The sequence below is a fragment of the Leuciscus leuciscus genome, assembly GCF_965113295.1.
Source record: "Leuciscus leuciscus genome assembly, chromosome: 15".
Classification (NCBI taxonomy): Eukaryota; Metazoa; Chordata; class Actinopteri; order Cypriniformes; family Leuciscidae; genus Leuciscus; species Leuciscus leuciscus.
In genome coordinates, this window is record NC_138739.1 from 41,125,518 (window position 1) to 41,146,207 (window position 20,690).

At 37.6% G+C, this 20,690-nt stretch overlaps 1 protein-coding gene across 1 annotated transcript in view; it reads left to right on the top strand.

Annotated features, from left to right (window-relative positions):
- Window positions 1-2,385: 2,385 nt before the first annotated feature.
- ptk7a (protein tyrosine kinase 7a) overlaps window positions 2,386-20,690 on the top strand; it is a 45,874-nt gene continuing 27,569 nt past the window's right edge. The window contains exon 1 of the mRNA XM_082138091.1: window positions 2,386-2,773. Within this exon, the coding sequence (XP_081994217.1) occupies window positions 2,692-2,773 (82 nt within the window). The 5' untranslated portion in view covers window positions 2,386-2,691. The remainder of the gene's footprint in view (window positions 2,774-20,690) is intronic.

A 20,690-nucleotide genomic window follows, 5' to 3' on the forward strand; every position in this document is an offset into this window, starting at 1 on the left:
TCATTTTGTACTGTAAATACTTCAGAAATGCAACACTAAACGTATACATGCTGCGTTAATGCCATGTCGTAATTACCGTAGTTTTCAGGTAGAGACACAGAATATAGCAAGCAAATGTAAAATAGTCTTCACTTTTTTAAATAACATGTATTAATCCTTATTAATGTTACAAAAGTTATTCAGTCAAGAGCAATGAGTGATTTTCTGCAGCAGAAAAATTAGGCTGCTGTCACTTTAAGAGCTAATACATGCATCCAGTATACATGTGTGTATAATAAATGAAAACACATTTCATTATATATCGTTTTTTTTAAAACACAGTAAAAATAGAATACATTTATAAATAAAACAATAAGCAGAGGAAAGCTAAACCTTAGGAAAACTGAACCTTATCAATACGATCATTACAAAAATGGTTTCAAAATTCTCATGTTGTTTCAAGAATGTATCACTTTTTTTTTTTAACGGTTAAACCAAAAAGATTTGAGAAGTGAGTCTACATTAAGAGTAAAAAACTTTTGTTTATGGGTAAAAAATTGACCAAGATTTTTTTATAAATTCAACAAATGTGGATTATATAGGATATATTTGTAAGTGTCAGTACAGTAGCAAATAATATCATTTAAATGAAAAGATTGGGCAAAAAATAAGGGGTTTAAATATAGGAGTATAAGTTAGTCCAAAACTTCTGAATAAATTCACAAGAAAAGTATTATGTATTAATGTAACTAAATGTATCAATGTTTGATCCTATTGAGCACAAGGGCCTAAAACTAACTTTTTGCCACTATGGCCGGTGACAAACTGTCCTGGCCATGAAACAGACAGTTATGACACCAAAAGTTTAGATACCAGTAAAAATTCACAATTCTCACAATACCACAGCTAGAACTATCCTAACTAATATATGTAAATGTAAAATGACACAGCATAGTCTTCATTTTATCAAATAACATAGATTAATCCTTATTAAAGTTACAAAAGTGATTCAGTCAAGAAACATTAGTAGGCTGCTGTCACTTTAAGACCGAATGCACAGATCCAATATACACATGCATTGTCTTTCTCTACTGTTTACATCCACTTAAAGCTACACTGTGTAATATTTTAAGGAGATTTTTAGCAAAAAACACGTTATTTCAAAATTATACGTTCTCATTCATGTGTAATCACTTCAACCAACTAATGAAGTATTCTCGTAAGTGTATAATCTGCCATTTTGAATACATACGAGCGAGTCGCTCGAATGGCGGAAGCCATGTTGCGCATCCATCTTGAAAATACATTAGACAAAAAATTCAAGCTTCGCCTTTCGCGTTTTTACATGCAGTGGCACCGTGACGAATGCGAGAGGGAGATTTGCTCGCGTTTGCTGGCAGATTTGAAATAATACGGCCACCGTAGGAGTTAAAACGCCCTCGGAATGGGAGGGGCTAGAAAGTAATATTCAGTTGGTAGTCATATACAATTTCACCGCTAGATGGGAGTAAATCCCACACAGTGTAGCTTAGTTTAAGCCATAACCGACTATGTTTACGAGGATACTCGCCGAGACGGCTTTTTTAAAAACATAATTTAGTGTGAATTTTTCCATTAAAGCGCAAGAAGACGTGAAAGAGAGCTCAATTCAGTATTGGCGTGCTGTCTGAGATGCGGCGAGTAACGAATTTAGTTCCCTTTCGCGTCTTCTTGCACTTGAATATTTAAATTGGCAAGGAATAAACTTTCTCTTCACGTTTCTTCAGGTTCATTCATGTTCTCTCAACATTGCATTGTTAGAATTCATAAAAACGGTTCGGACCAACTGGCGATTGACACCGTTTTCATTTACTCGCCGACGCCGATTTTTGGCATTTGGTGAGCGACGTACAGGTTTTAGAAACATGTTTAGATACTGTCAAACCTACAGGGCATATTTTTGTGCAAGATTTTAAAGTGGACTTCCATGTTGGGAAGTCTTGTTGGGAATCATCAACAACCATGCTTTCTCCAAATCTATTTTGTCAATATTGTTCGTTCAGAGAGTGCACGAGTGCACGTGAACGCGCAGTCACCGAGAGCTGCGCGTACACGTGAGGTCTGAGAGTGCACGTCAGCTGCTGCCATTGGAAACCACAGTTGGAAACCAATGAATGGATCTGCCAATAGATGGCAGTCATGGTGAAGAAGAAACAAATTATATTTCAGACTAGCTGCAATCCTTTTAAACAACTGCACTAATGCAGCTATTTTAAGTAATGCTGAATATAAGATAAACCAAACGAGATCTTTTGAACCGAGTGAAACTAACTTCCCATCAGTGGTGTGTTTACTGGTTTCCACTTACCTTGCTCGAGCCCGGGTAAAGCCCACCCACCTTCCCTTCCCATCCACTCCCACTGGAGAGAGAAACACGACTCCTGTTCTCTCACACAAACCCCCAGCAGCAGCACTGGCTCCAGCACACGGTCAGAGGGGCTCTTTGTCTCCATTTCCAGGAGGTTTCTGCTCAATTCAGCATGGAGCTCTTGACACATCCAGCCAAACCCGCAACAGCTCCAAACTGAAGAGTGAAACTCCCCGAAAGACTCGCCGCGAGGAATAACTGGATTTTAGCCTTTAATACAACAACTCACAACCGCAGAATTTCCACACACACACACCTTTGAAGCCTTTAATTCACACTCGTCGCGTTTATCGACTTCTTCAGCCATGGGTTTATGGACGAGAAGACGCGAGCGCAAACTCACGCACGCCGAGGCTGTTTTCCTGGCGCTTACTCTGATCGGTGAAGGTAAGAAACAAAAGTATCCATCTCTCCATCAGCGTTTCCTTGCGTTCCCGTTTCTTACACAAGGTCAACGTGTTTGGAGAAACTTCACTTCTTTTCCGAATGTTTAAAAAGTTATTAGACGTAGATGTGCGTGAAACTATCAGCCAACGCGAAGTTCAGTCGCGTTCAGACTTGGTTTAATCTGGATTTCACGTGAGTGTTTTGCACAGACTTTCCAGTCATTGTGTTTGCGAATGCAAATATTTCAAAGCTCAGAAAAAATGTTTCAATGTATCCACTGAACTAAATAATACCGATGCTTGTAGATGAATGAACCAATCCACCCTCCTTTCCCAGAAGCTCAAGTACAGTAAGGGCTCAAGAGGCCTGTAAAAGAACATTAGCATAATAGTCTGTAAAAGGAGACCAAGAAAGGAGAAATGGGTCTTGTCCTATTATCTGTACTAGATATGCATACTTGTAGTCGGCTAAGTGAACCTCATGAATCACGCCTATCAACATGAGCTGAATATCAATTGCATCCCACTTGGACTTCTTGAATTTTAATTAGACTTTGCTTCAGTAAAGTTAAGTAAAAGTGTACTTGCGAAATGCACAGCGTGAAGAATTAAATGACATTTCAGAGAAAAACAAGAGTGAGTTGAAGTACAGTGTCTGTATGTGAGATGTTAAGTTTTCCTTGACTCTGCAACAGCACACGTCCAGGAGAGAACAATCCCATCTGTGTGGCCTGGAATGAAATATGCATGGCTGGAGCGTGTAGTTTATCTTGAGGGAGTTTTGGGGAGGTGTAAGATGTTAGTCCTGAAGCTTCTCTTCTGGGGGACCTTAAAAAGCGGTACATGCTGTCCTGTGGAGTGACCCATCGCGGAAAACAGAGGTTTCTGTTTTTTATCTCTTGATTAATTGAACCCGTGAGACGTGGCCACAGGAGTGTTCGTGGAAAAAACAAGAGGAAATGCTTTGCATGTTCAAAGGATTTCTTCTGGAGATCCTATCATAATCAATTCCAGTGCAAGTTCTTACTGGATAAACGAAAAGCTCTACTGAATTTGCTGCTCTTTTTTTTCAATTGCATATGGCACGGGTATATTCAATTAAAGTTTCCAAGAGGTCCGGTTTCTCATATTTCCTTCCCAGCGGAAGTCCGGACAATACTTTTTTTGGAACTGTTACACATTTCAATCGGGGCATAACCCTATACTTTGTATAAGAAAATATCTTAAACATTGAAAATAGTCATCAAAGATTATAATCTTGGGCGCTGAGAGCCAAAGCAGGGATGTCTATGAATTTTTACCATTACCACAATAAATATTGGATTTCTCCCAACTGGAAATGAATATAAAACGTTAGATCAGATGTTTAATCAGGCTATATATATGTATGTATGTATGTATGTGTATATATATATATATGTATGTGTATATATATATATATATATATATATATATAGCCTGATTTTTTATATATATATATATATATATATATATATATATATATATATATATACATAAAAAAATCAGGCTATATATATATATATATATATATATATAGCCTGATTTTTTTATATATATATATATATAGCCTGATTTTATTTATATATATAAATAGCCTGATTAAACATCTGATCTAACGTTTTATATTCATTAACAAAAATAAATAAATAAAAAATTTTTTTTTTTTTTTTTTTGTCTATGGCGCATAGAAAGGCCTTGTGACTGAGAAAACATACTGGAGGTGCAGGTTTACCTCTTAAGAAAAGTATGAACCATTTTAATATTTTGCACAAATCTGATGAGCAAAACTCTCATCATGAGGACAAAACAAAGTTAACTCGTAATTTCGAAGCTTTTTTGTCTTCTCTTGCCATCTCTAAATAATTTTCCAAATTATACTTTTTTTTTATTATGAAATGCTCTGAATATGCTGTTTAATAATGCTAAATGTGTGGAAAACAAACATCTAAATGTGCCACATGTTAGGTTTGTGTCTCAAACCTAGTTTAGTTAACCGTTCGGAGTCATCTGTATGATGGATAGAAATAATTTTTCTTGTTTTCTGCAGTGTTTTAGCGAAAGCATCTATTCTGCTGCTCGCCATGTTTGTGCTAGTGTTGTTACAATAACCTTAATGCGGCTCTTTACGTCTTTAGCGGGAGAGAGAAGCAACGCTCACTGTGGAGAGGGCTTGAATGAAGCACATTTGGCTCTAGATTAACATATTTGAGGATATAGCTCTGAGAGACCCTGAGCACTTTAAACGGTAAAATGCCGCAATTATGTCCAGTGGTCCGGATGAAACCAAGTCCGCGTTTAATGGAATATTTAATGTCGTGCCACTGGACAGAACTAGAGTTTGTAAGAATCTCTTAAAAGTCCTTTTGGTGTCTCACAGGGACATTTGTCTGATCGGGAACTGTGCTTTCCAAGCGGTCCACTTTCTATGTTGTGTTGGACTTGGAATCCTATGGAAATTCCCATTAGGATTCTTGAATTATAACAGAAATCCCATCAGTAATCTGCTTGATTGTTGGACTGTGATGGAGGCTGTGCTCATTGTTGGAGCGAGGAACTGCCCCGGGGCCCATTGAAGAAACGCCAGCATTTGCATGAAGACTCGAAAGATAAAAGGGTGGAGGGTCGAAACATTTCACAGGTACTTGAGGGCTCTGCTTGATCTCGGGGACGAAGGGATCCATCTCCTGCCTTTCTTATGCTAATGGAGGACAGTCTGGGAAAGAAATCTCCCCCACGATGCAGCGTTGAGGTGTGACTCATCATGGCTGTTCGTATATTCCTTTATCTCAGGTCTGCCTCAGTTGCTGTGTTTCTTATTAAGATGTTCGTCCGTAACATATTCGAAATTCTCGTTTGTTTTGTGGTCTTGATCGTATTATCATAATCATTCGCTTCATGGTCTTTTTAAACGTCACTCCAAAAGGAGAAAAGGGAAAACAATGTCTCATAAATTATGAATGAGAGGACTTGGTTCCTTAAACTGTTTTTGTAATTTTGCCAGAGTAGTCCAGTAGTTCATAGAAAGAGGATTGGACCAGATTTGACTCGGATCCTTGTGAAAAGTGATATTAATTAGAAATGTTCTTAAGACTTTTGTGTAAAATCTGAAGTTCGGCTCTGCCTCAAAGACCCTTAGGCATACTTTGTATTACATTTATATTTAAGTTATTTCACAATCCATCCACTTCCCTTTGTTGTCAAAGCAAACTACCAAGTAAGTCCCAAAATAACCCATAAGACCAACGTCCTGGCCATATTTCAACCCAAAATCAAAAGAAAAAGTATGAAATCACTGACATGTTGTTGTTTTTCTAAATAAAGCCTTTTTTGAGGACAGTAACGTTTTTTGTTTTTTTTTGCTTTGCAATTTAAGAATATTTTCATGACAAGATTTCCTTAAATTCTCATTATCGTAATGCAAAAATTTTTTTAATAATTTAATAATATTAAAAGCAGCATTAATACTATTAAACAAATGATTGACGTTTATTACCAAATACAGTAATGAAAATTAGATGTTTTTGCATTATACCGAATTAAGGGGAAATGTATGTATCGTCAAGATTCAATATCACAATGCATAAGGACTTAATGGTTCTGAAAGCTCATTTTTGTCTTGAAGTGAAATATAACATGGACATTGTCTTCATAGGACCAAACCAGTCCCCCCCTCTCAAACTAGTGATTCTTGTTATCTTGTTAAAGCTTGTCGTCTGCATACTTCAAGCACACGTCAGGTCAAGATGTGGCGTTGCCAGCTGTTGTCTCGGACCGAATTTCTGTGATGTTGTTTTTTTTTTTCAACTATTTTGTTTGATGAAGAGCAGAACTCCACAGGAGACGTGTTGAGGGACACAACAGCTGCTTCATACACTCAGGATAGGGTCTCGACGCATGTTCTCTACTCAAAATGCCACTATTGTTGAGATCACACAAGGTTTTTTTAGGAAGTTCACACTCATTTAGGAGTTGAAGCCTTTTGTGATGTGACTCATTGTCTTTTGTTTGCGAGTCACTGTGAGATGGTAAAACACAAGAGGTATGTTGTGCACAAAGAAATTGGACCGTTAAGATTTGCACTCGTTCTTTATTATCGCTATTTAAAATAATAGTAAAGCCATCACCACTATGAAATAACTCTGGCGAGAAGTGGCTCCTCCATCACCTTGGATAAACTCAGCAGAGGGCGGCCATGTCAAAGCTTGTCTGAGCGGCCTTGAGTCTGATTAAACTTCTGGCGGCGGCTGACGGCGTGCCCGTTTGATCTCTTTCTTCATTAACTTCTGTAACGACAGCCTGGAAGATGCCTTAAGATCACTCTCAGTGGCGGTGATGAAATGCAGAGGTCTTGAGACGCGTTTATCTTGGAGCCGCTTTCAGAAATGTGAGCCCGGCTGGCTTTTATGATAATGTTGTGCCCGTACAGCCATGAGATTAGCTAGCTCATTTTAAAGTGCTAAATATCAGGGAGGTGCAGAGCCCAACCACTATAGAGGAGCAAGTGCAAAATCAATGCACTTACAATGAAAGGTTTAAATAATAAAGGTCATAATCTTGTTAAAGCAAATATGTGAACCTGGACCACAAAAACAGTCACGTGTGTCAATTTTCTGAAATTGAGATTCATCTGAAAGCTGAATAAATAGCTTTTCATTGATGTTATGATGGGACAATATTTGGTCGAGATGCAACTATTTGAAATCTGGAATCTGAGGGTGCAAAGAAATCGAAACATTGAGAAAATCTCCTTTAAAGTTCTCCATATTTTCGTGATTGTGCTGCATTCACTCACAAAAATAAATGTTTTATATATTTACGGTAGGAAATTTACAAAATATCTTCATGGAACATGATCTTTACTTAATATCCTAATGATTTTGACATCATTATGGATAATTTTGACCCATATAATGTATTGTTGTCTATTGCCACAGATATACCCGTGCGACTCGTGACTGGTTTTGTGATCCAGGGTCACATTAGTGTTTTGTTTGAGTTGTACATTTTTAACATGTGAATCATGTTTGAGGTAGGACTGCTTTTTATGACTCAAATAAGTTAGTAATTTTCTCTATATAAAGGTCCCTTTTTGGTATCCTTCCCATATTATGTGAATTTTAATTTACGAACTTTTATGTTTGACATGGCGGGAGTTTAAAAATTGGACTTTACCTTTCAAGGTCACTTGAAGATTTTATCACACTGGTCTTATGTTGTTGTTAAACATGACATTTTTAGGTCTAATGGCTGTAATTGGTTATTTTCACGTAGATTTTCTGTACTGTACTAATTACTCTATCTAAAAACTATTACATCACTTATTACTTTCTAAATCCCATCGAGCAGTTGAACAATACAAGGATAGACATGAAACTGCTCTTTTAATTCTTTAAAAAAAAGAATATTATAAAATTGCATTAATTATTCTAGACCAAAGTTTTTAAAGGGAGAAGTTTACGTTAAAAACATGCATTTTAACATTCGACGTTAAATTTATATGTTAAATCCATTATTGTTTTATATAGATTTGTTGTGTAGTCGATACAGTATTAAATGTAATTGCATCTGAAGTAACTGTAATTAAATGACAGGTCAATTAAGAGTAATCCCTTACTTTACTTTTTCAAGAGGAAATTACATCAATGGATTACAACCAACACTGATTATATTACACAGCAAACATTTTTGAAGAAATTTTGGTAACACTTTTCAGTCAGATCTCATTTTTTAACTGACATGCTAATGCTAACGGATGATACAACTTTTGATCTTAAAAAATGTGTTAAGCTAAGCTAAATGCTAAGATGCTACGTTAACTAAGATGATTAAATTCTGTTGAAGCACTGTTCATGTAATGTGGTGTACTAATGTAATGTTAGCAGATAAACCTTATTACAAAGTTTTACTGAATTTTAGAGCTTTTACCCAAAGCAAACGTGGGGAAAACGCACATAGGCTTTTAAGTTGCACTTTTATAGTATTTGAACTGTGTAAATGACCAAGGAAGCTGGCATTGCTTTAAAACTCCAACCAACCAATGTGTAATGGGCTATAATTGTGTATATCAATGTTTCACAACATAGATGGACATCTATTGTGTGTTTTTACTCCATTATATTATATTTAAAAGTCTCAAAGGGATAGTAAAAAAAAAGAAGATTTGTTATTAACTCACTAATGTTGTTCAAAACCATTTGCATTTATTTATTCTGTGGAACACGAGAGCATAGACACGCTTAAAATCCCAATAAATCCCAATCTGAAACAGTGCACATGTAAATGAATCGACTGTGAATGTAGTTTTTCCAGCCCGAACCCAATCGCACAGCAGAAACAGCTGTCGTCTCCACTGTAAACCGTTCAGGCCACGGGTTTGGCCAAGTCTTTTACCCTCCGTTCTCCAATGCTGTGCTAAAGACTTTCACAAGCTGCTCTTCAAAACCACAATTCCATCATCGGAGAAATTTGTTTGACCAAATGCAATGATCTGCTCGTGATGCGTACGGCATATGCGAAAGTTTCCCTAAACTATATGTAATCCCTCAAAGTAATACAAATCAAGCTTTCTTCCCTGATACACAAACTATTCCTTGCGTGCGTTACATGAGATTTCATTGGTTTTTGGGTAAAACCGTCATATATTGAGATTTATATAAATAAAAAAAAATCTTAAATATAGACATGCATATGTGTGTATTTTTATATATATATATATATATACACAAAATAATTATACACAGTACACACACATATATTATGCAAACACAAACTTTTATTTTGGATGCGATTAATCGCGATTAATCTTTGCCCAGCACTATTTTTTTGCATAAAGAAATTTGTTTCATAAAGTTTTTTGTATGTTATTTTTATTGAGGTTTTCAAACAACAAAAACAAAAAATAACAGACAAAAAGACCCTTCATAAAACAGAAATCTGTGCAATGTGTAAAATGAAACAAAAGTACCATAGCAAAGGAAGACGTACACAAAGCCAACCTCTGTTACAAAGTGTAATCACAATAATTACAGAAAGTGATTATTACAGATCAGGAAAACATAAATAAATAAATTAGTCCGTCTGGTTTGACAAAAAAGTAAAAACTGGTTCCCACATCTTATCGAATTTATGCAGGGTTCCCGGATATGAGGTATCTAATTCTTTCAAGATGTAACGTAGAAGTGAGTCCAGTTAGCCAGTCAGAAAAGAGGGGTCTAGTATTTTTTCTTCCACAAAAGCAAGATAACTTTCTTAGCTGCAATCACACCATATTGAACGGGTAACCGTACCTTTGGCCTAAGAGCCTGCGATGAGTCTGACCAACCAAGAATTGCTTATGAATGGGTCAGGAAGTAAAGCACAATTGTAGACTTTGGCAAAAAACTGAAAAATTAATTTGTGCACAGAACCAAAAGAGCTGTGCCAGGGTACCCTCAGCGGCTTTACACGTATCGCATATAGGAGAGACAGAAGAATAGAATTTACTAAGCTTTGTTTTAGAGTAGTGAAGTCTATGTAATACCTTGTACTGAATAAGTCGATGTCTTGAATTTATAGAACAAGAATAAATAGATGAAAGACATTTTGTCCCAAACAGTCTCAGAAACCTGAATCCCTAAATCTTCTTCCCATGCCTTTTTCAAAATGAAGTGAAGAAAAGTCTGTATTATCTTTAAACGCATTAACATTATGCCCATAGCATCAGGAGAGTTAGACAATAAATCAAATATTTTACATTCTAAAGGCAAAATTTCAAAGTGTGTAATATTTGTACGAACAAAGTTCCTGACTTGAAGATCAAGATTTTTTTTTTTGCTTAATTTTTACGATTAATCTTAGATTTCATTACAGTTATGCAAAATATTTTATTCTCATTATTATATCACATGGTTAGCCATGTTGGAAGGGCATTTCTTTATGAAATTAGATTGTAATTTTGTGATATGTTGTGCTAAAGTAGTTGTAGGGGATAAAGCGAGGGGGTTTGAGGCCTGTGTGGCGTCGAGTGGTGGGTTCTGGCCCGCTCTTCACAGAGCGAGTGGTTCTTGTTAGTTTTGATAGGAGAATGAGCGCGATTACAAGAAGTGCATGTGCTTTACGTTACATTCGCTGGCCCTTCCCCCCGCTCCGCTCTCAGCATTCCCCTCCTTCACCACAATGCCGCCCAGATGATATTTAATGAAAAAAACCTGTGCGTGTTTCTTCAAGATGGGACTGTGTGCTGGTTTCTAACCCTCGGATACACTAGAGTAAGTCTTTGAATCATTAATGATTGGGACTTCAGCCTCAGACGTTCGAGTTTAGTTTGACATTCCGGAGGGAGAAAAAGTTTTGCTTAATCCAAACAATAGCTCTGGATTTTTGGTTTATTCCATTGTTTGCACGTACGCTGTTTATTGTGCCTCTAGTGTTGAGCTGGATCTGTTTGTGTTAGGGCTCCATGGTGTCTCCTGAAACACTCATCGGATGCTCCCGCTGTTTAAAGTCGCTGAGCAAGTGTGTGAAGCTCTGGTCATATTCCACAAACGCTCCTTTAATGTGGGCTAATTGCCTCAGATTCCAGGTCTCGTACTGTAAACACACGTGGAGGGTTACAGGAGGCTGCCGGACTCCCTGTGGAGTCAGCGATGTGAGCGACCCCCAGGACTGGACCACGTGCCCAGAACCAGGTCTTACTCATGAGCTCGGGCTGAAGTCAGACGGCTGTTCCCCATATGTTCTTCACTCTCGTCTCGTTTATTAGAAAAGTGTCCCTGATGTCCATTTATAATGTACAGCAGAAATAGCTTATTTTTCATGTTCCGGTCTTTCTGAACACTAAAGCTAAACGTTTTTAGCCAGTCGCTCTTCTGAAATTATTACTATTATTATTATTATTATTATTATTATATGGAATTGGATACGGATCAGATACAGATCTGATTTCGCAGATAATTTAACATAAAAAGGTAAGACTTTACAATAAGGTTTATTAGTTAACGTGAACTAAGAATGACCAATACTACTTCAGCATTAATTAATCTTAGTTAATTATTTCAACATTTACTAATACGTTATTAAAATCAAAGGTTGGATTTGTTAACATTAGTTAATGCACTGTGAACTAACATGAACAAACAATGAACAGCTTTATTTTTATTAACTAACATTAACAAAGATTAAGAAATACTGTAACAAATGCATTGCTCATTAGTAGTTCATTTTACATTACCTAATGTTAACCTTACTGTAAATTGTTACCAATGAAAATAACATAAAATTGACTTGCTCTGGCCCTTGTTTTAAATTATTTTGTTCCATTGTTGTGCTTGTTGTTGCTGTTGTACAAGCCGGATGTGATTGGTCAGTGTGGTATTAGTCCCGCCCCTCCTCCCCTGTGATTGGATTGCTGGGTAAAAAGTGGCAGTGATGAGCGAGCACTGCTGGTGTTTTCATACACACAGTGCTCCCATTGAAAACAACTGAAAGAAATACACTGGGCTTAGGGGGGAAAAAAGGGTTTGGTGGAAACATGGCCTGACAGTTTCACAGGCTGTTTGTGTTTCTGCACCTTTAAGAGTTGTAAATGTAAATGACTTCTGTTATGATTGGCTAGCCTCTTCACAGAAAGGTTTGCTTGAAAGCTTAGCTGGCACTGCACTGTTTTTTTGTCTTTATCTATTAACTAATACAAAAATACATTATAAATGCAATTAATTTGCATTGAGACTTTTATACACCCCTTCTATGATTGACTGTGTTTTAAAGTTCTAGATAAATTCATTTTGATATTGTTTTGGTGTGCATGAAGTCAAAAATGTAGAGGGTGATGTAACTCCTGATATCATAATAAAGAAAAAAACCTCATGAAACATTAAAATATATATATAGAGTAAGTAGTTTGGAGTAATCTATTATTAGTATTATAGGGGAAAAAACATAACTGATTCACTTCTTATTAATATTTGACAGAAAAAAACAAGAACATTTACCAAATCAAAGTCACATACAGGATGAAAAATACAAAACATCAAATATCATATCATGCAGAGCTTATGACTGTGTGTCAAGGTCAATACGTCTAAAATATCAGCTGATTTGTCCTTTTTATGTCAAAGTTAGATTCAAGTTGTTAAATGTCATGTGGCGCAACTCTACAAAAATGTAATATTTATGAATAAATAATTCATGACACTTCTAAAAAATATATCTAATAGGCTATTATTTTTACCTTGAATAATTAAAATGTGTACACATTTATGCAGGATATTTTATTACTTGGTTACTTCGCACAACATTTTTAGTCATTCAATTTAAACCTAAGTTTTTTAAATCATACAAAGCCAACATTAATATGCGAGTAGTACGTTTCTAAGAAGTTGGCACGTGTACATGGCATAAACTCACCCCACACTTTCGTGACTTAACACCGCTCAGCAAAAAGTGCACATCGAGGGCCGCTCAAGCCTTCGGAAACCTAAAATGACAAATGGGACACCCTGTGGTCTTGTGAAATTAATGGAGACACGCATGCGGCGACCATTGTAGGTCCTCAAGCCTGCAAGTGCACATGAAGTGTGCCATATAGGACAGGGCCATTGAGTCGGGTCAGCTGATGCTCTTTACCATTGAGAGGTAAAATCGATCCCACAAACCCAGTTAGAATATGAGCTGCCCTATATGAGTTGTCTACATCATTTCTATAAACTTGCCGTTTGTTATTTTCATGGCTCTGCTGGTTTCGTCCCCAGCAACACCCCCTCTACCCCCCCACCCATCATCACTTGTATAAACACAGAGAAACCCATGCTTCACCCTGCTAATGATGTAAGGTGTTGGGTTTCCACAAGTGTGGAGGCTCCGCTTGACCTCTCAGACCTCCTCGTGAATGGCAGTGAACAGTGGAGCACAATTCAAACGGTGTCACGGGGTTCGCCCTCAAAGCGCTCTCACTGTCCTGATATCACAATGACAAAACTCAAATTAAATTCTTGAACATCCTTGACCTTAGTAAATAGTTTGGCGCAATCTGTTATTTCTAAAAGTATTTTAACAGAATTCCTTCACTGCTTATGAATATTTGAGGAAAAAATTGATGCCTGATTTAAGGTGGTCTGTGCTCGACTGAAAACCAACTCTGGGCGGACCAACGAACCAAGTGGTATCATAATTCATAATGGGAAATGTGTTATATAAAAAGCAGTAGTGTCTGATTCTGTAAGTGAGCACCGTTAAAGACCAAAGAGCGCATTTTTCATCTTAAAATGTGTTTAATTGTTCTTCTCCGTGTGAGAATGCTGTCCCGATGAAGCCTTGATTGAGTTGAGTTAGAGCAGGAATGACGGCATTCCTGCTCTAGTGTTTGCGTGTGTCTCGACAGCTACGGACAAAGCCACAAGAAGCTCGCGGAACGAACTTGTCAATCATCAATGGATGACACAGAAGAAACTCTGAGCAATAAGAGGACAGTTGTACTCGCATGTGACTTGCATAAACACATTTTGGTACAAATCGAAATGTTGCCTTGTGAAAGCGAACCGAACCATAAAAACACTGCAACATTGAAACACATTAAGTCCTTGTTTTCGGAACAAAGCTAACGATCAGCAGGTCTGAAAACACCCTTAAACTTGATTTGAAAAATTTTGTTTATTTTGGAATCTCATTTTTGCCTTTGAGGCTTTGACAAATGAACCCAAATGTTGCCTCACTGTAACAATTTTTTTGTAAATGTATTTGTATATGAAATCCAGTTGAAAACTCTTATCTCTTAATATAGTCTGTCTAGCAATTACTGTAAACAATTGTGTATATAAACAGATTCCTGTTGTGACACTCCCTGAATACCAAATCAGCACGATGGGAATGTCCTGTAATATAATTCCTCTTTGGCGCCTGGCACCTCCGCCAGCCAACCGGCTCTAATCAGGCTGGATTTGCAGTGGTCCCTTCTTGGCTGTTTCATTAACCTCACCCAATCCTCCAGCCACCTTTGCTCCTGCATGCATGTGCAGCCGCCTCCATTTTCTTACACGTTATTATGATCCTAGAAGTGGCACCTGTTCAGCCCTGTCCGAGCACAATATGATGACTGCGATCCAGAGAACAGCTGCGAAATCAACTTCCTTCCTGCGTGAAATGAGTCTTCCACCTATTCAGTAGATGATGGAGCACCTTGCAAATCTCCTTGTTTTGGGGTCAAAGGCCTGGAGTGGGCAGACAGGACTTTTAAGGGATAACAGGCTTTAATATCTAGTTTCCCTCAGGGAGAGAAACGGCTAAACGACAAATACCTATTATGTCTGAAGCTAGATCTTGTTTGGATATTTTCGATGAGTAAAACATTCCTTTTCTCCAAGTGGAAATTGCAGAAACTCCTGTTCTGTGACTGCTGATAGTTAAATATGTAATGAATGTATAATTAGGGCCCAAGCCCTGAAAGGGCAAAGGCCCTATTGTTTTCCTTAGGATTCTTCTTCCGATTCTTCTTCTTATTTTTCGTCAGGGTTTTGGGGGCTTTTGGGGCCCTTAACATGCTCAAAAACTCTTGAAAATTTGCACACGTCAGAATCCACGGCCATTAGGTCCGGACCAAAGCTGGTACATGGGGATGGGGGTGGCGGTGGGGCTCGACAGCACATATGTATGAAACTCAGTACACCTATAGATCTCATTGGGCTAGTCATGTCATAAGCTCCGCCCAACAGGAAGTGGGTTATTTAGAGTTGTTTGAAAGACACATGCTCTGGAATTTGATATACTCCTCCTATGGAATGCATCCGATCACCTCCAAACTCGTTCAGCATGAAATCAAGACATTGAGGATTTGGCTGTGGCGCTGAAACGAATTTATGGCAAGTAAAGGTGCAGGAAGTGTGTTATAACTTCTGTATACATTGACTGATTTGGATGGAACTTCAGCTGTGTGTTCGTTGTTGGAGACCTTCATTATTAGTAGTGTTTTTTTTCCCTACAAAATCACCAAGTCTTAAAATGGCTGTTTTCTCAGTGGCTACGTTTACATGAAACCAAATAATCCGTTAGTAATCGGATTGGCGGGTCAATCGGACGCAAAAACCTTCATGTAAACACCTTAATCGATCTGATTGAGCTCGATCCCAATGAAATTTCGATCCGATTGAAAGGGTTGGTTTATTCCTTTTCTAATCCGATCCAGAGAACATGTAAACACTTGATCGGATTGAATACCGAAACTGAAAGGACTGCACATGTGCAATGACTTATAAATAGCGTAATGACGTGCGTAACGAGCTGTTCTTCGTGTTGAATAAAGTGTCATATAAACAAGTTTCCCGTCATTCTAAACTTCTCCTTTCACTGCGTCTGTGAAGTGGAGCAGGACAACGTCCCACCAGTCCTAGTTTCAGACTCTCATCCACAGACGACTTTATTACTGCATGATAAATATAAGCAGCGGCACAACGGTTTATATGCTCATTTACTCCAAATTATCACCAGAAATGGATAAATATTAAGTTTACTGCTGTTTAAAACAAATAAAGAACCAATGTAGGAGAATAGTTATTATGCGCAAACAGTGGGAAACTCTATATATTTGTGCAGTGAGCGCATGTCAAAAAATCTATTAAACTTGACATATAAACGCGCACATCAACCCGATCACATTTTTAGCGTTCACTATGTTCGGATTCATCAATCAGAATGAATTCAGTCCGATTAAAACAAAAGTTGTGCATGTAAACGTAGCCAGTGTTACATCAGTGTTATATATTGGCCATCTTGATTTCTGTTGGCATTGGCAAACTTACATCGGTCAACTGGATTCAGTTTTATGGCTTAAAGTAGCGCTTTCATTTTGCCGAATTTTCATGGGTAAAATCAAATCATTTCAGTTGAGAATTTCGCATGAGGGTGAAAGATTTCCAACATGCAGATTCACTGCATTGTTGCATGTCGCTTTGTGCTTTCCATCTTTGCCCACAATGAAATCTCATTGGTCCAAAATACTCCACATAACTGCATAAAAACATGAAATGCACCTCGCAACATTTTTGCTTTACTGTCAGGAAAAAAATGCATTTGGAAAATCGTCTAGTGTCAAATATGAAAATATGATCCCACAAAGTTCAAATATCCAGTTCTTACCCCTACAGTTTTCTGTGGGCCGACCCTCAGCGGTCACATTTCCGAGTGGGCTGTTCTCATGGTTTCAGATCAGATTAACAACCCAATTAAAAGGCTTGTGTTTAAAGAGGACAGGTGGAGTTCATCAGCACCAGTTATGTGGGTACTTTACTGTCTCAACATCTGTGGGTGGCACAATGTGTGGGGTGGGTCTAAAATTACAGTGCAGTCTGAGTCCACCACCCAAAAGGTCTTTGTTTCATATGCCAAGTAAATCACATTGACTTATAAATCAGCGGCTCTTTCTTACTCATCCTCCCAACTGCATACCGACTGTGCTTCTCGTTGCACCTTTTAATACACACAGTTGACACACAGATTTGGCCAACGGGCCCTCTGAAATACTCGATTGTGATTGGTGAATGGCGACATTGTACTGCTGAACTGTGTAGTCGACAGGTTTATTTTGTGTTAATGACTGGCTGAATGTACAACATCCTTCACTTGTTTAATGGAAAAACAGTCATGACTCTGATACAAGTGGATTAGATTAGGTCCCAGATTTTCCAGAGGTGGATTGAGTCCGACCACAGATGCGCCTTATAAAGTTTTGCTCAGCGATGACCGTCTGGCATCAAAGGTCCATTGAGAAGGTGGTGAGCTTAGTGCTGGCAAGGAAGACGGATAGGATTGTAAATATAAGTTGAACCTCTATTTGTTAGAATTCTGGCCCTTAAAGGATTAGTTCACTTTAAAAAAAAATGTTGCTGATAATTTACTCACCCCGATGTCATCCAAGATATCCATGTCTTTCTTTCTTCAGTCGAAAAGAAATGAAGGTTTTTGAGGAAAACATTCCAGGACTTTTCTACACAGAATGGACTTCAATTGCAACCAACTATTCCAATGTTCAAAGAAGGTTCAAATGTCCGTCTCAATGCAGCTTCAAAGTCTCGACACAATCCCAGTCCAGAAATAAGGGTCTTATCTAGTGAAACGATCAGTCATTTAAAAAAATAAAAAAATAAAAAAGTACTTTTTTATCACAAATGCTTCACGCGTCACGTCATCTATCTAAGTTATTTGTCTGTGTATTCCGGTTCAAAAAGGAAGGGAAGAGCGAAAAATTTAATCTCATTTTCTCCTCCAACTTCAAAATCGTCCGACATCTTTGTTTTAATTTATATTATTATTATTTTATTTTTTTGTGACCTTTCCAACGTGATGACGTAATACGCCGCGCATCTCAGAGATGGTACAAGACAGGCATTTGTGGTTAAAAAGTAAATACATATTTATTTATTTTTTAAGCTGCATTGAGACGGACATTTGAACCTTCTTTGAACACTGGTATAGTTGGTTGCCATTGAAGTCCATTCTGTGTAGAAAAATCCTGGAATGTTTTCCTCAAAAACCTTAATTTCTTTTCGACTGAAGAAAGAAAGACATGGATATCTTGGATGACATCTGGGTGAGTAAATTATCAGCAAAACATTTTTTGAAAGTGAACTAATCCTTTAAGGGACTGTGTGTTTGTGTCTAGAGCAATGTCAGAAACCATCGTTTTGGATGGTTGCTTCCAAATGTTTTGGTCTCTCCAGTATCTTGAGGTTTGTGTGTTGAAAGGGGCCAGTTTGAACACAGTTTGATAGTGTTAGGGCACAACCCATGCTCTTTGGAGAGGTTTTTTTGAGCAAGCCGAACATAAAGTTTATATGTTCTTCAGCCAATCAGGTTCCTTTCCTGGTTCTCTCCTGGCTTGTTAGTTGTAGAGAGGGCATGAATGGCATCTTTGTCCCAAAAAATTCTAATTCCTCCACAGGAATCCAGGAAGTGGAGAGCACCTTCAGCCAGGTTAGTGCTCTCGCCCTGAAGCACACTGTTCTCATCAGGGCCAATGAAAGTCGTATTGATGTTAGCTGCTTTTAAGACCTGAACTATTAAACACAACATGGTTTCATTTAAAACATTGTGCAGTTGGTCTCATTTTGACATATAATGCCTAAAAGTTATTTTGATGTCAGTTTTCCTTTTTGATATAATGACCAAAACTAGTGATCTTGAGTTTTTCTATGTCTCTTATAAAGTAACTGTAACAAACTGAAGCCCATGTTTAGAGGTGGTCCGATTGATCCGCTACCGATAGCTATCAGCTGATAATCGGTTTGATCGGCGGCCTCTATAAAGGGCGGTCTCTATAAAGGCCAATCTCAAACCGATCTCATGCTGATGACGCATAAAGTAATTATAATGCTAAAGGTGAGGTACAATTCATATTTCTTTATTAAATCACGTGCAAAGTAATTTGAAAACTTAATATGAGACGTAATTGCACTAATTTCGCTCGCGCACACACATAAGGCCGCCTCACAAACAGCTCGCCAGTGCCAAATTGCACTTAAATGTTCAAAAACAAACAACAAAATGACTGTCTTGATGAGTATCCAAGTAAACAGTCGTTTTTGTCATAAGTGAACATAATAGTTGTGTAACAGTATGGCCCTGTCCCAATTGGCACACTTCATATGCACTTTCGTTCTGGTGGACTTACAATGGCTGCCGTGTACGCTAGTCCGTTAAGTCCATGAGACCGTAGTGTGTCCCATTTGTCATTTTAGGCGTCAGAAGGGTGTTTGTGAGCGCCCCCTTGTGGTCGATATACGCCCTCGATGCGCACTTTTGCCGAGCCCGCACTGAAGCTGTAAAGCAGACTTCTTCCCGACCGTCAAAGCGCAGTTACGTCACGAAAGTGCCGACTCGTAGGAAGACCGCGAGTGTTTAGGGTGCCATTTGGGACAGGACCAATATTGGATCCGTGCATTTGGTCTTAAAGTGACAGCAGCCTAAAAAAAACTATTGTTTGAATAAAAAAAGTGCTGTTGCTTGATTGACATTGACACTCACTGCTCTTGAATGACTAAATCTGTATTTAATTTATTCTAGGAAGACCATCCAGTATTATTTTACATTTGATTCCTTATTAAATTTTGTTCGAATTTCTTACCTCTATAGTACTGTTAGACCTACCTGAAAAAAACGTAATGCACTGTTTATTTTATTTGTATATTTATTTGTTGCTACTGCTTGTAAATTGATTATTTATTCGTTTTAATTTTAATGTAAGTTGTAGAAATTTTGCTTTTATTTCTATTAGTTTTTTTTTTGTTAATTTAGTGATTCAGCTAAATCTGAGTTAATTCCCAAGGCAAAATTTAAAATTTTGAATCCAATATTTATATTGTATTATTATTATTGTTGTTGTTGTTGTTGTTATTATTATTATTATTATTATTATTATTATTATTATTATTATTATTATTATTATAAAAATATTAGAATTTTTTTTTCACAGTACACTAGTCATCACGAGCTGACTTGATGAAATGCTCAGACGATGTTTTGAAGATATAATGCATAAAATTCATAGTAAAAATGAAATGTATGTGTGTAAATAAAATAATACAGCAGTGCAGCTCATAAAACACTCAGCAGTGTGAGTCTCTCGAGTCTTCGAACCTTAGAAATACTAAAATAATTGTCCATTGTTTTAACCCAGCGCTTTCCAGTTGGAGTTATTGTTGTTTCCCTGCATTATTTAAAGCTGTGTATGGTGGTCAGTCAGTGTGTAACTCTTGTCGGTGCAGCTGTGTGGTCGGTGTCGAGTGGCGAGTTAATTCTGCCTCACGGTCTCGTGGGAGTTTACAGGCTAGGTCTTCTGGTCACGCGGAGCCGCAGATAGAGGACTTTCTTTTTCCTGTTGAAGAACGAGGAGAGATTATACATCTGTGTTTATTTGTGTAGTTGTGTTAGTGGTT